The sequence below is a fragment of the Procambarus clarkii genome, chromosome 6, assembly GCF_040958095.1.
Source record: "Procambarus clarkii isolate CNS0578487 chromosome 6, FALCON_Pclarkii_2.0, whole genome shotgun sequence".
Lineage (NCBI taxonomy): Eukaryota > Metazoa > Arthropoda > Malacostraca > Decapoda > Cambaridae > Procambarus > Procambarus clarkii.
The window spans coordinates 31443575-31458145 of NC_091155.1; the positions used below are offsets into that span (position 1 = coordinate 31443575).

At 49.4% G+C, this 14571-nt stretch overlaps 1 protein-coding gene across 1 annotated transcript; it reads right to left on the reverse strand.

The window, feature by feature from the left end:
- Nucleotides 1-386: 386 nt before the first annotated feature.
- Nucleotides 387-2301, reverse strand: LOC138355774 (elastin-like). The gene is made up of 2 exons (XM_069311283.1): nucleotides 1047-2301; nucleotides 387-1000 (listed from the first exon to the last, which is right to left on the reverse strand). Exons 1-2 carry the CDS (start codon nucleotides 2299-2301, stop codon nucleotides 387-389), a joined length of 1869 nt encoding a protein of 622 aa, XP_069167384.1.
- Nucleotides 2302-14571: the final 12270 nt, after the last annotated feature.

Sequence of the window (14571 nt, forward strand, 5' to 3'; positions counted from 1 at the left end):
CGCTGCCCAATAAACTCGCTCCTCGAGGCAAAAAAAAAAAAAATAAAACTTTCTAACAGTCCATTACATCAATGTATGTGAACGATGGTGCCCATAGTTACAAAACGTACTATGTAAGCAGGAGGCCTCCAACGATGTGTAGGCATCTGAACTCCTAACAGCAGGATCGAAACCATTTCTTCACCGTAAACTGCATGATTTTATTCTCATCAAATTTCTACCTGCCGACCACCGTTGGGGTGAAAGTGATCTTGCCCACCCCGACGCCGCATACACGCACGCACGCACGCACGCACGCACGCACGCACGCACGCACACCACTCACACACCAAACTCACCTCCTTTGTTGAATAGAGGAACTTGTGCCCTCAATGAACGGTATAACCTCAGTTTAATGTTGGAAAATGTAAGTGTTCTAACAGAAATTGAGTTATAACATCAATGACATGAACAATAAAACCAGGAATAACACCAATAACACCAAGAATAACACCAATAACACCAGGTAGCACACCAAGAACACCACCAATAACACCAGGTAGCACACCAAGAATAACTCCAATAACACCAGGTAGCACACTAAGAATACCACCAATAACACCAGGTAGCACACCAAGAATAACACCAATAACACCAGGTAGCACACCAAGAATACCACCAATAACACCAGGTAGCACACCAAGAATAACACCAGGTAGCACACCAAGAATAACACCAATAACACCAGGTAGCACACCAAGAACACCACCAATAACACCAGGTAGCACACCAAGAATACCACCAATAACACCAGGTAGCACACCAAGAATACCACCAATAACACCAGGTAGCACACCAATAACACCAATAACACCAGGTAGCACACCAATAACACCAAGAATAACACCAATAACACCAGGTAGCACACCAATAACACCAAGAATAACACCAATAACACCAGGTAGCACACCAAGAATACCACCAATAACACCAGGTAGCACACCAAGAATAACACCAATAACTCCAGGAGTAACACCAATAACACCAATAACAACCAGGTAGCACACCAAGAATAACACCAGGTGGCACACCAAGAATACCACCAATAACACCAGGTAGCACACCAAGAATACCACCAATAACACCAGGTAGCACACCAAGAACACCACCAATAACACCAGGTAGCACACCAAGAATACCACCAATAACACCAGGTAGCACACCAAGAATAACACCAGGTAGCACACCAAGAATAACACCAATAACTCCAGGAATAACACCAATAACACCAAGAATACCACCAATAACACCAGGTAGCACACCAAGAACACCAGGTAGCACACCAAGAATAACACCAATAACACCAGGTAGCACACCAAGAATACCACCAATAACACCAGGTAGCACACCAATAACACCAAGAATAACACCAATAACACCAGGTAGCACACCAAGAATAACACCAATAACACCAGGTAGCACACCAAGAATACCACCAATAACACCAGGTAGCACACCAAGAATACCACCAATAACACCAGGTAGCACACCAAGAATAACACCAATAACACCAGGTAGCACACCAAGAATACCACCAATAACACCAGGTAGCACACCAAGAACACCACCAATAACACCAGGTAGCACACCAAGAATAACACCAATAACACCAGGTAGCACACCAAGAATACCACCAATAACACCAGGTAGCACACCAATAACACCAAGAATAACACCAATAACACCAGGTAGCACACCAATAACACCAAGAATAACACCAATAACACCAGGTAGCACACCAAGAATACCACCAATAACACCAGGTAGCACACCAATAACACCAAGAATAACACCAATAACACCAGGTAGCACACCAATAACACCAAGAATAACACCAATAACACCAGGTAGCACACCAATAACACCAAGAATACCACCAATAACACCAGGTAGCACACCAAGAATAACACCAATAACACCAGGTAGCACACCAAGAATAACACCAATAACACCAGGTAGCACACCAAGAACACCAGGTAGCACACCAAGAATAACACCAATAACACCAGGTAGCACACCAAGAACACCAGGTAGCACACCAAGAATAACACCAATAACACCAGGTAGCACACCAAGAATAACACCAATAACACCAGGTAGCACACCAAGAATACCACCAATAACACCAGGTAGCACACCAAGAATAACACCAGGTAGCACACCAAGAATAACACCAGGTAGCACACCAAGAATAACACCAATAACACCAGGTAGCACACCAATAACACCAAGAATAACACATAACACAATAATAATAACCATGGCCAAGATCGTGAATCAAAAAGCACTCAGAAAAATAAACATGACAAAACCTCTCGCCGTCACCCAGTGGTTGACACCAGCGTCACGTGACACCCCACATGGCAGCCGGCCAATCATAACTATTGAGCGCTGACACGGCTCGATGCTATTGGTCAACTTGGCAGGCACCACTGAGGGACGGAAGGAGGGTCGTCGCCCCCTATTGGGAATCGTAATTTAAAAAGATATAAAGTTGCAAGGGTGTCACTTTATTGATTTTCATGTTGATAAGTGGGTACAGGAGAGGGTGGGTACAGGATAGGGTGGGTACAGGAGTGGGTGGGTACAGGAGAGGGTGGGTCCAGCAGTGGGAGGGTACAGGATAGGGTGGGTACAGGAGAGTCCTGGTGTATGGTGAAGGACAACACCAGGTCCTGGTGTATGGTGGAGGACAACACCAGGTCCTGGTGTATGGTGGAGGACAACACCAGGGTCCTGGTGTATGGTGGAGGACAACACCAGGTCCTGGTGTATGGTGGAGGACAACACCAGGGTCCTGGTGTATGGTGGAGGACAACACCAGGGTCCTGGTGTATGGTGGAGGACAACACCAGGGTCCTGGTGTATGGTGGAGGACAACACCAGGGTCCTGGTGTATGGTGGAGGACAACACCAGGGTCCTGGTGTATGGTGGAGGACAACACCAGGGTCCTGGTGTATGGTGGAGGACAACACCAGGGTCCTGGTGTATGGTGGAGGACAACACCAGGGTCCTGGTGTATGGTGGAGGACAACACCAGGTCCTGGTGTATGGTGGAGGACAACACCAGGGTCCTGGTGTATGGTGGAGGACAACACCAGGTCCTGGTGTATGGTGGAGGACAACACCAGGGTCCTGGTGTATGGTGGAGGACAACACCAGGTCCTGGTGTATGGTGGAGGACAACACCAGGGTCCTGGTGTATGGTGGAGGACAACACCAGGGTCCTGGTGTATGGTGGAGGACAACACCAGGGTCCTGGTGTATGGTGGAGGACAACACCAGGGTCCTGGTGTATGGTGGAGGACAACACCAGGTCCTGGTGTATGGTGGAGGACAACACCAGGTCCTGGTGTATGGTGGAGGACAACACCAGGTCCTGGTGTATGGTGGAGGACAACACCAGGTCCTGGTGTATGGTGGAGGACAACATCAGGTCCTGGTGTATGGTGGAGGACAACACCAGGGTCCTGGTGTATGGTGGAGGACAACACCAGGTCCTGGTGTATGGTGGAGGACAACACCAGGTCCTGGTGTATGGTGGAGGACAACATCAGGTCCTGGTGTATGGTGGAGGACAACACCAGGGTCCTGGTGTATGGTGGAGGACAACATCAGGGTCCTGGTGTATGGTGGAGGACAACATCAGGTGGTGTGCTAAAAAACATCCAACGGAGACCATACGACATCCTGTTACGGGTATCAAGTTACTCCTCGACATTATCTTCATATCTGTGTGTGTGTGTACTCACCTAGTTGTACTCACCTAGTTGTGTCTGCAGGATCGAGCACTGACTCTTGGATCCCGCCTTTCGAGCATCGGTTGTTTACAGCAATGACTCCGGTCCTCTTTCCCTATCATACCTAGTTTTAAAATTATGAATAGTATTTGCTTCCACAACCTGTTCCTGAAGTGCATTCCATTTTTCCACTACTCTCACGCTAAAAGAAAACTTCCTAACATCCCTGTGACTCATCTGAGTTTCCTGCTTCCACCCATGTCCCCTCGTTCTGTTACTATTGCGTGTGAACATTTCGTCTATGTCCACTCTGTCAATCACCCTGAGTATTTTATACGTTCCTGTCATATCCCCCTCTCCCTCCTTCTTTCTAGTGTCGTAAGGCACATTTCCTTCAGGCGCTCCTCATACCCCATCCCTCGTAGCTCTGGGACGAGTCTCTTTGCAAACCTCTGAACCTTTTCCAGTTTCCTTATATGCTTCTTCAGATGGGGACTCCATGATGAGGTGGCATACTCTAAGACTGGCCTCACGTAGGCAGTGTAAAGCGCCCTAAATGCCTCCTTACTTAGGTTTCTGAATGATGTTCTAACTTTTGCCAGTGTAGAGTACGCTGCTGTCGTTATCCTATTTATATGTGCCTCAGGAGATAGACTAGGTGTTACGACCACGCCCAGGTCTCTTTCACGCGTCGTTACAGGTAGGCTGTTCCCCTTCATTGTGTACTGTCCCTTTGGTCTCCTATCTCCTAGTCCCATTTCCATAACTTTACATTTGCTCGTGTTGAACTCCAGTAGCCATTTGTGTGCGTGTGTGTAATTACATAAGTGTAATTACCTAAGTGTAGTTACAGGATGAGAGCTACGCTCGTGGTGTCCCGTCTTCCCAGCACTCTTTGTCATATAACGCTTTGAAACTACTGACGGTCTTGGCTTCCACCACCTTCTCACGTAACTTGTTCCAACCGTCTACCACTCTATTTGCGAGGGTGAATTTTCTTATATTTCTTCGGCGTCTGTGTTTAGCTAGTTTAAATCTATGACCTCTTGTTCTTGAAGTTCCAGGTCTCAGGAAATCTTCCCTGTCGATTTTATCAATTCCTGTTACTATTTTGTATGTAGTGATCATATCACCTCTTTTTCTCCTGTCTTCTAGTTTTGGCATGTTTAATGCTTCTAACCTCTCCTCGTAGGTCTTACCCTTCAGTTCTGGGAGCCACTTAGTAGCATGTCTTTGCACCTTTTCCAGTTTGTTGATATGCTTCTTAAGATATGGGCACCACACAACAGCTGCATATTCTAGCTTTGGCCTAACAAAAGTCATGAACTATTTCTTTAGTATATCGCCATCCATGTATTTAAATGCAATTCTGAAGTTAGAAAGCATAGCATTGGCTCCTTGCACAATATAAAAATTAAATATGCAAAGACTGTAGCTATACTAATTATCTACTGTAATCTGATCCTCTGTATTTTTCATAAATACATTATTATTATTATTATTATTATTGAGAAAATCAGTAGGAGTCTTTAGGAGGATTCGAACCTGCACACTTGGCACTCCCAAGCACACGCCTTACACCACTTGACCGCCACATGCTCATGTGTGTGTGTGTGTGTGTGTGTGTGTGTGTGTATTCACCTAGTTGTATTCCTCTGTGTGCTTGCGGGGGTTGAGCTCTGCTCTTTCGGCCCGCCTCTCAACTGTCAATCAATCAACTTTTACTACTATTTTTTTCGCGCACACACACACACACACACACAGGAAGCAGCCCGTAACAGCTGTCTAACTTCCTGGTACCTATTTACTGCTAGGTAACAGGAGCATCAGGGTGAAAGAAACTTTGCCCATTGTGTCTCGCCGGGGCCGGGAATCTAACACGGGCCACAGGATTACGTGTCCAGCAAGCTGTCCACAAAGCCACCGACGCCTGTGTACTCACCTAATTGTGCTTGCGGGGGTTGAGCTCTAGCTCTTTGGTCCCGCCTCTCAACCGTCAATCAACAGGTGTACAGATTCCTGAGCCTATTGGCTCAGGAATGTGTGTGTGTGTGTGTGTGTGTGTGTGTCGCCACCCTTGTACCTCAGCTCTCTCTCTGGATCAACATCTCCAACGCTCACAGCTCATCCTCACAAGCATTACTCCATTCAAATCTCATTTGCAGCCCACACAAGTAGGAACAAATGAGAAGGAGTGCCCTGAGAACACAGGCAACAGTGTGCCCAAGAAGAGCCTTAAGACAATGCGGATAAAGTAACAAATAAAGCAGAGGCACAAGAGAAAGGGTAAAAAAATAATCCAGATATTATTAGGTAAAAGATCCAGGCATCCGCCTGCACCAGGTCTCTTCCGCCTCTTTCCTCCTCGTCCTCCCATCATCTCCCCTTTTCCTCCCCCTTTTCTTCCCCCTCTCCCCCTTCTCTCAGATTTTTTGTTATTAAGAAGCACTTAAACAACTTTGTAAGTCTTTTAGAAACTTGACTTTTATGACAGACTAAAAAACTCTAAGGGAAACACAACAAATATTTGACACCATAAAAATCGTGTGAGGGGTCTCTATAAATGATACTATTTGTTAAAGCGTTTAACTTAATCCGACCCCGACCAGGTAATGTCCATCCTGCACCTCAGACCATTCCTGCACAGTCGGATCAGTCCTTCATGGCACAATATGTTATTCAATATGACAAGCGAGAAAACAGTTCTGATACGAGGTTATCTTGAGAGGTTATCTTGAGAGGTTATCTTGAGATGATGAGACGAGTCTTCTGAATATTTCCTCGCGTTCTTCTTCACTTGAGAAGGAAATTGACAAATTAACTCTCCAAAGTTTAGTTTTACAGTTCAATTATGGCCCGACGCTAAGATATGAGTTTCGTTATCGTAATGCCACAATAAAATTGTGAAATGAACTATGGAGAGTGTTAATTTTTCAACTTCCTTCTAAAATGTAGAAAATATTAGGAAAATAGTGAAGATTCCTGCTAGAATACTTGATGTCACCTTTCTGGCATATTCAAAAACACATACACACACTATTATATATATATATATATATATATATATATATATATATATATATATATATATATATATATATGTCGTACCTAGTAGCCAGAACTCATTTCTCGGCCTACTATTCAAGGCCCGATTTGCCTAATAAGCCAAGTTTTCCTGAATTAATATATTTTCTCTAATTTTTTTCTTATGAAATGATAACGCTACCCATTTCATTATGTATGAGGTCAATTTTTTTCATTAGAGTTAAAATTAACGTAGATATATGACCGAACCTAACCAACCCTACCTAACCTAATCTAACCTATCTTTATAGGTTGGGTTAGGTTAGGTAGCGGAAAAAGTTAGGTTAGGTAGGTTAGGTTGCTAAAAAACAATTAATTCATGAAAACTTGGCTTATTAGGCAAATCAGGCCTTGCATAGTAGGCTGAGAAGTGCGTTCTGGCTACTAGGTACGACATATATATATATATATATATATATATATATATATATATATATATATATATATATATATATATATATATATAATGTATGTATAAGAGCAGTGAGCAAGACCCGGGAGAACTGGCGTGAGAGATGCGGGGAATAATACCCAGGTGATATTCCCTTGTCTCCCCGGAGTAGCTTTGATGTGGAGGAAGACAGAGTGGAAGGAAGGAGGAAATTCGAGTGAAACGTTGTAGCCTGAAGGGAGAGGACGGTCGATATTGTAGGAGACGGAGTGATGAAGTGCAGGGGGACACACAGGAGAGAGAGAGAGAGAGAGAGAGAGAGAGAGAGAGAGAGAGAGAGAGGGAGAGAGAGAGAGAGAGAGAGAGAGAGAGGGAGAGAGGGAGAGAGAGAGAGAGAGAGAGAGAGAGAGGGAGAGAGAGAAAGAGTGTGATGTGGTGGAGATAGGAATGATCCAGGACCGTCTCTCGGAGAACACTGAGTAATATTTTATGTTCAGGTCTGGCCCTACTTTCCTACCTCACCACCCATCTTACCAACAGACTTACCGGATGCCCAATCACCTACCAACCCACCAACTCTTCTCCCCACCCACCCATCTACTTCACCCATCATGTTTACCTGCCTGCCTGCCTGCCTGCCTGCCTGTCTACCTACCTGCCTGCCTGCCTGCCTGCTTGCCTGCCTGCCTGCCTGTCTACCTGCCTGCCTGCCTGCCTGCCTGTCTACCTGCCTGCCTGCCTGCCTGCCTGCCTGCCTGCCTGTCTACCTGCCTGCCTGCCTGCCTGCCTGCCTGCCTGCCTGCTTGCCTGCCTGCCTGCCTGTCTACCTGCCTGCCTGCCTGTCTACCTGCCTGCCTGCCTGCCTGCCTGCCTGTCTACCTGCCTGCCTGCCTGCCTGCCTGCCTGCTAGTATGATAGAAAGTGACGAAGACCGAACTTCCTGACATCTGAACTAGACGAGGTCTTCTCAGCGTGGTCATTTTAGCCGGTGTGAACAGACACTGTCCCTTCATGTTGGGTCAGTCCGTTTCAAATGTTTTTTTTCCTTCAAAATAAGGTGCTGGGAGGCCCAGCTCATCGCTCGGAGGCTGGCAGGACCTGTGCTGTGACCTCCCAGCCTGTTACTACCTGTCCAAGCACCTCAAGGGTTCATTAGAGGTTTCTGTGTATGATCTCAGGCATCTTGAACGTCAACCTCTAGATCAACTTGGCACTAGATGGAACCTGAGATGCAGAAAGAACAAGGAGGAGTTTGCTCACCTGGAGAACCACAGAGGTGGTCAAGGGACCCGATTAACGAAGCAGTTACGCAAGCACTTACGAACGTGTACATCTTTTCTCAATCTTTGACGGCTTTGGTTACATTTATTAAACAGTTTACAAGCATGAAAACTTCCCAATCAGTTGTTGTTATTGTTATAAACAGCCTCCTGGTGCTTCGGAGCTCATTAACTGTTTAATAATTGTAAACAAAGCCGCTAAAGTTTGAGAAAAGATGGACAGGTTCGTAAGTGCTTGCGAACCTGGGTCCCCCGTGTGACCCACGTTCGCAGCGCCAACATCCAGCGCCAACATCCAGCGCCAACATCCAGCGCCAACATCCAGCGCCAACATCCAGCGCCAGCATCCAGCGCCAGCATCCAGCGCCAACATCCAGCGCCAACATCCAGCGCCAACATCCAGCGCCAACATCCAGCGCCAACATCCAGCGCCATCCTTCCCGCTCTCAGCCGCATAGGTCCTTCACCACAATTACTATAGTAATTCTGTATTTACATTTTCCTTTTCAGAGAGGAAGAGTAAGAAAAGAGAGAAAGAGACGAAATGATAGATCACGTGACAGAGTGAACAAGACAGGTAGACAGAGGGAGGGAGGTAGGTGTCACAACTGTCAATCACCCTCCAGGTGTGTATGACAGCAAAAACCAGGTGATGTTTTTAATAATGTCGCGTTCCTGTCAACTGTTATTTGAACATCGCCTCACCCTCGCAGCAATAATTGTTTACTGCAAACAGACATATTATTCGTTCAATAAACTCACAGTAATCAGAGTTTAAAACATATTTCAATTAGCAAAAGCAAAGTTATATTATCCAGGATATAATAAGAATTGCCACCTGTATCCTTCATTATAACATCAATAGGATTTATATAATACACTTCTGTATTAAAGTTGTATTTGTCATCTTACAACAATAACCAGATGAGGTCTTTATTACAGCCATAACCTTATTTATACACTACTGGTGTTGTATTTAATTAAATTAGTTCCCTAAACAGTCACTAGTGAGCTTCCCAAATCACTAATTCTAAAAATGTCCCCTAGAAGTTAGCAGTAATACACCTGGCCTTCCCTCTGGCCTGCTAGGCAGTAATACACCTGGCCTACCCTCTGGCCTGCTAGGCAGTAATACACCTGGCCTACCCTCTGGCCTGCTAGGCAGTAATACACCTGGCCTACCCTCTGGCCTGCTAGGCAGTAATACACCTGGCCTACCCTCTGACCTGCTAGCCAGTAATACACCTGGCCTACCCTCTGGCCTGCTAGGCAGTAATACACCTGGCCTACCCTCTGGCCTGCTAGGCAGTAATACACCTGGCCTACCCTCTGACCTGCTAGGCAGTAATACACCTGGCCTACCCTCTGACCTGCTAGGCAGTAATACACCTGGCCTACCCTCTGGCCTGCTAGGCAGTAATACACCTGGCCTACCCTCTGGCCTGCTAGGCAGTAATACACCTGGCCTACCCTCTGACCTGCTAGGCAGTAATACACCTGGCCTACCCTCTGACCTGCTAGGCAGTAATACACCTGGCCTACCCTCTGACCTGCTAGGCAGTAATACACCTGGCCTACCCTCTGGCCTGCTAGGCAGTAATACACCTGGCCTACCCTCTGGCCTGCTAGGCAGTAATACACCTGGCCTACCCTCTGGCCTGCTAGGCAGTAATACACCTGGCCTACCCTCTGGCCTGCTAGCCAGTAATACACCTGGCCTACCCTCTGGCCTGCTAGGCAGTAATACACCTGGCCTACCCTCTGGCCTGCTAGCCAGTAATACACCTGGCCTACCCTCTGGCCTGCTAGCCAGTAATACACCTGGCCTACCCTCTGGCCTGCTAGGCAGTAATACACCTGGCCTACCCTCTGGCCTGCTAGCCAGTAATACACCTGGCCTACCCTCTGGCCTGCTAGCCAGTAATACACCTGGCCTACCCTCTGGCCTGCTAGGCAGTAATACACCTGGCCTACCCTCTGGCCTGCTAGGCAGTAATACACCTGGCCTACCCTCTCACCTGCTAGCCAGTAATACACCTGGCCTACCCTCTGACCTGCTAGCCAGTAATACACCTGGCCTACCCTCTCATCTGCTAGCCAGTAATACACCTGGCCTACCCTCTCACCTGCTAGCCAGTAATACACCTGGCCTACCATCTGGCCTGCTAGGCAGTAATACACCTGGCCTACCCTCTGGCCTGCTAGCCAGTAATACACCTGGCCTACCCTCTGGCCTGCTAGCCAGTAATACACCTGGCCTACCCTCTCACCTGCTAGCCAGTAATACACCTGGCCTACCCTCTGGCCTGCTAGGCAGTAATACACCTGGCCTACCCTCTGGCCTGCTAGCCAGTAATACACCTGGCCTACCCTCTGGCCTGCTAGCCAGTAATACACCTGGCCTACCCTCTGACCTGCTAGCCAGTAATACACCTGGCCTACCCTCTGGCCTGCTAGGCAGTAATACACCTGGCCTACCCTCTGGCCTGCTAGCCAGTAATACACCTGGCCTACCCTCTGGCCTGCTAGCCAGTAATACACCTGGCCTACCCTCTCACCTCCTAGCCAGTAATACACCTGGCCTACCCTCTGGCCTGCTAGGCAGTAATACACCTGGCCTACCCTCTGGCCTGCTAGCCAGTAATACACCTGGCCTACCCTCTGGCCTGCTAGCCAGTAATACACCTGGCCTACCCTCTGACCTGCTAGCCAGTAATACACCTGGCCTACCCTCTGACCTGCTAGCCAGTAATACACCTGGCCTACCCTCTGACCTGCTAGCCAGTAATACACCTGGCCTACCCTCTGGCCTGCTAGCCAGTAATACACCTGGCCTACCCTCTGACCTGCTAGCCAGTAATACACCTGGCCTACCCTCTGACCTGCTAGCCAGTAATACACCTGGCCAGCCCTCTGGCCTGCTAGGCAGTAATACACCTGGCCTACCCTCTGGCCTGCTAGGCAGTAATACACCTGGCCTACCCTCTCACCTGCTAGCCAGTAATACACCTGGCCTACCCTCTGACCTGCTAGCCAGTAATACACCTGGCCTACCCTCTCATCTGCTAGCCAGTAATACACCTGGCCTACCCTCTCACCTGCTAGCCAGTAATACACCTGGCCTACCATCTGGCCTGCTAGGCAGTAATACACCTGGCCTACCCTCTGGCCTGCTAGCCAGTAATACACCTGGCCTACCCTCTGGCCTGCTAGCCAGTAATACACCTGGCCTACCCTCTCACCTGCTAGCCAGTAATACACCTGGCCTACCCTCTGGCCTGCTAGGCAGTAATACACCTGGCCTACCCTCTGGCCTGCTAGCCAGTAATACACCTGGCCTACCCTCTGGCCTGCTAGCCAGTAATACACCTGGCCTACCCTCTGACCTGCTAGCCAGTAATACACCTGGCCTACCCTCTGGCCTGCTAGGCAGTAATACACCTGGCCTACCCTCTGGCCTGCTAGCCAGTAATACACCTGGCCTACCCTCTGGCCTGCTAGCCAGTAATACACCTGGCCTACCCTCTCACCTCCTAGCCAGTAATACACCTGGCCTACCCTCTGGCCTGCTAGGCAGTAATACACCTGGCCTACCCTCTGGCCTGCTAGCCAGTAATACACCTGGCCTACCCTCTGGCCTGCTAGCCAGTAATACACCTGGCCTACCCTCTGACCTGCTAGCCAGTAATACACCTGGCCTACCCTCTGACCTGCTAGCCAGTAATACACCTGGCCTACCCTCTGACCTGCTAGCCAGTAATACACCTGGCCTACCCTCTGGCCTGCTAGCCAGTAATACACCTGGCCTACCCTCTGACCTGCTAGCCAGTAATACACCTGGCCTACCCTCTGACCTGCTAGCCAGTAATACACCTGGCCTACCCTCTGGCCTGCTAGGCAGTAATACACCTGGCCTACCCTCTGGCCTGCTAGGCAGTAATACACCTGGCCTACCCTCTGGCCTGCTAGGCAGTAATACACCTGGCCTACCCTCTGACCTGCTAGGCAGTAATACACCTGGCCTACCCTCTGACCTGCTAGGCAGTAATACACCTGGCCTACCCTCTGGCCTGCTAGGCAGTAATACACCTGACCTACCCTCTGGCCTGCTAGGCAGTAATACACCTGGCCTACCCTCTGACCTGCTAGGCAGTAATACACCTGGCCTACCCTCTGACCTGCTAGGCAGTAATACACCTGGCCTACCCTCTGACCTGCTAGCCAGTAATACACCTGGCCTACCCTCTGACCTGCTAGGCAGTAATACACCTGGCCTACCCTCTGGCCTGCTAGCCAGTAATACACCTGGCCTACCCTCTGACCTGCTAGGCAGTAATACACCTGGCCTACCCTCTGGCCAGCTAGCCAGTAATACACCTGGCCTACCCTCTGACCTGCTAGGCAGTAATACACCTGGCCTACCCTCTGGCCTGCTAGCCAGTAATACACCTGGCCTACCCTCTGGCCTGCTAGCCAGTAATACACCTGGCCTACCCTCTGGCCTGCTAGCCAGTAATACACCTGGCCTACCCTCTGGCCTGCTAGGCAGTAATACACCTGGCCTACCCTCTGACCTGCTAAGCAGTAATACACCTGGCCTACCCTCTGGCCTGCTAGCCAGTAATACACCTGGCCTACTAGGCAGTAATACACCTGGCCTACCCTCTGGCCTGCTAGGCAGTAATACACCTGGCCTACCCTCTGGCCTGCTAGCCAGTAATACACCTGGCCTACCTCTCTGGCCTGCTAGCCAGTAATACACCTGGCCTACCCTCTGGCCTGCTAGCCAGTAATACACCTGGCCTACCCTCTGATCTGCTAGGCAGTAATACACCTGGCCTACCCTCTGGCCTGCTAGCCAGTAATACACCTGGCCTACCCTCTGGCCTGCTAGGCAGTAATACACCTGGCCTACCCTCTGGCCTGCTAGCCAGTAATACACCTGGCCTACCCTCTGGCCTGCTAGCCAGTAATACACCTGGCCTACCCTCTGGCCTGCTAGCCAGTAATACACCTGGCCTACCCTCTGACCTGCTAGCCAGTAATACACCTGGCCTACCCTCTGGCCTGCTAGCCAGTAATACACCTGGCCTACCCTCTGGCCTGCTAGCCAGTAATACACCTGGCCTACCCTCTGGCCTGCTAGCCAGTAATACACCTGGCCTACCCTCTGACCTGCTAGCCAGTAATACACCTGGCCTACCCTCTGACCTGCTAGCCAGTAATACACCTGGCCTACCCTCTGGCCTGCTAGCCAGTAATACACCTGGCCTACCCTCTGACCTGCTAGCCAGTAATACACCTGGCCTACCCTCTGACCTGCTAGCCAGTAATACACCTGGCCTATCCTCTGACCTGCTAGCCAGTAATACACCTGGCCTACCCTCTGACCTGCTAGCCAGTAATACACCTGGCCTACCCTCTGACCTGCTAGCCAGTAATACACCTGGCCTACCCTCTGACCTGCTAGCCAGTAATACACCTGGCCTACCCTCTGACCTGCTAGCCAGTAATACACCTGGCCTACCCTCTGACCTGCTAGCCAGTAATACACCTGGCCTACCCTCTGACCTGCTAGCCAGTAATACACCTGGCCTACCCTCTGACCTGCTAGCCAGTAATACACCTGGCCTACCCTCTGACCTGCTAGCCAGTAATACACCTGGCCTACCCTCTGACCTGCTAGCCAGTAATACACCTGGCCTACCCTCTGGCCTGCTAGCCAGTAATACACCTGGCCTACCCTCTGACCTGCTAGCCAGTAATACACCTGGCCTACCCTCTGACCTGCTAGCCAGTAATACACCTGGCCTATCCTCTGACCTGCTAGCCAGTAATACACCTGGCCTACCCTCTGACCTGCTAGCCAGTAATACACCTGGCCTACCCTCTGACCTGCTAGCCAGTAATACACCTGGCCTACCCTCTGACCTGCTAGCCAGTAATACACCTGGCCTACCCTCTGACCTGCTAGCCAGTAATACACCTGGCCTACCCTCTGACCTGCTAGCCAGTAATACACCTGGCCTACCCTCT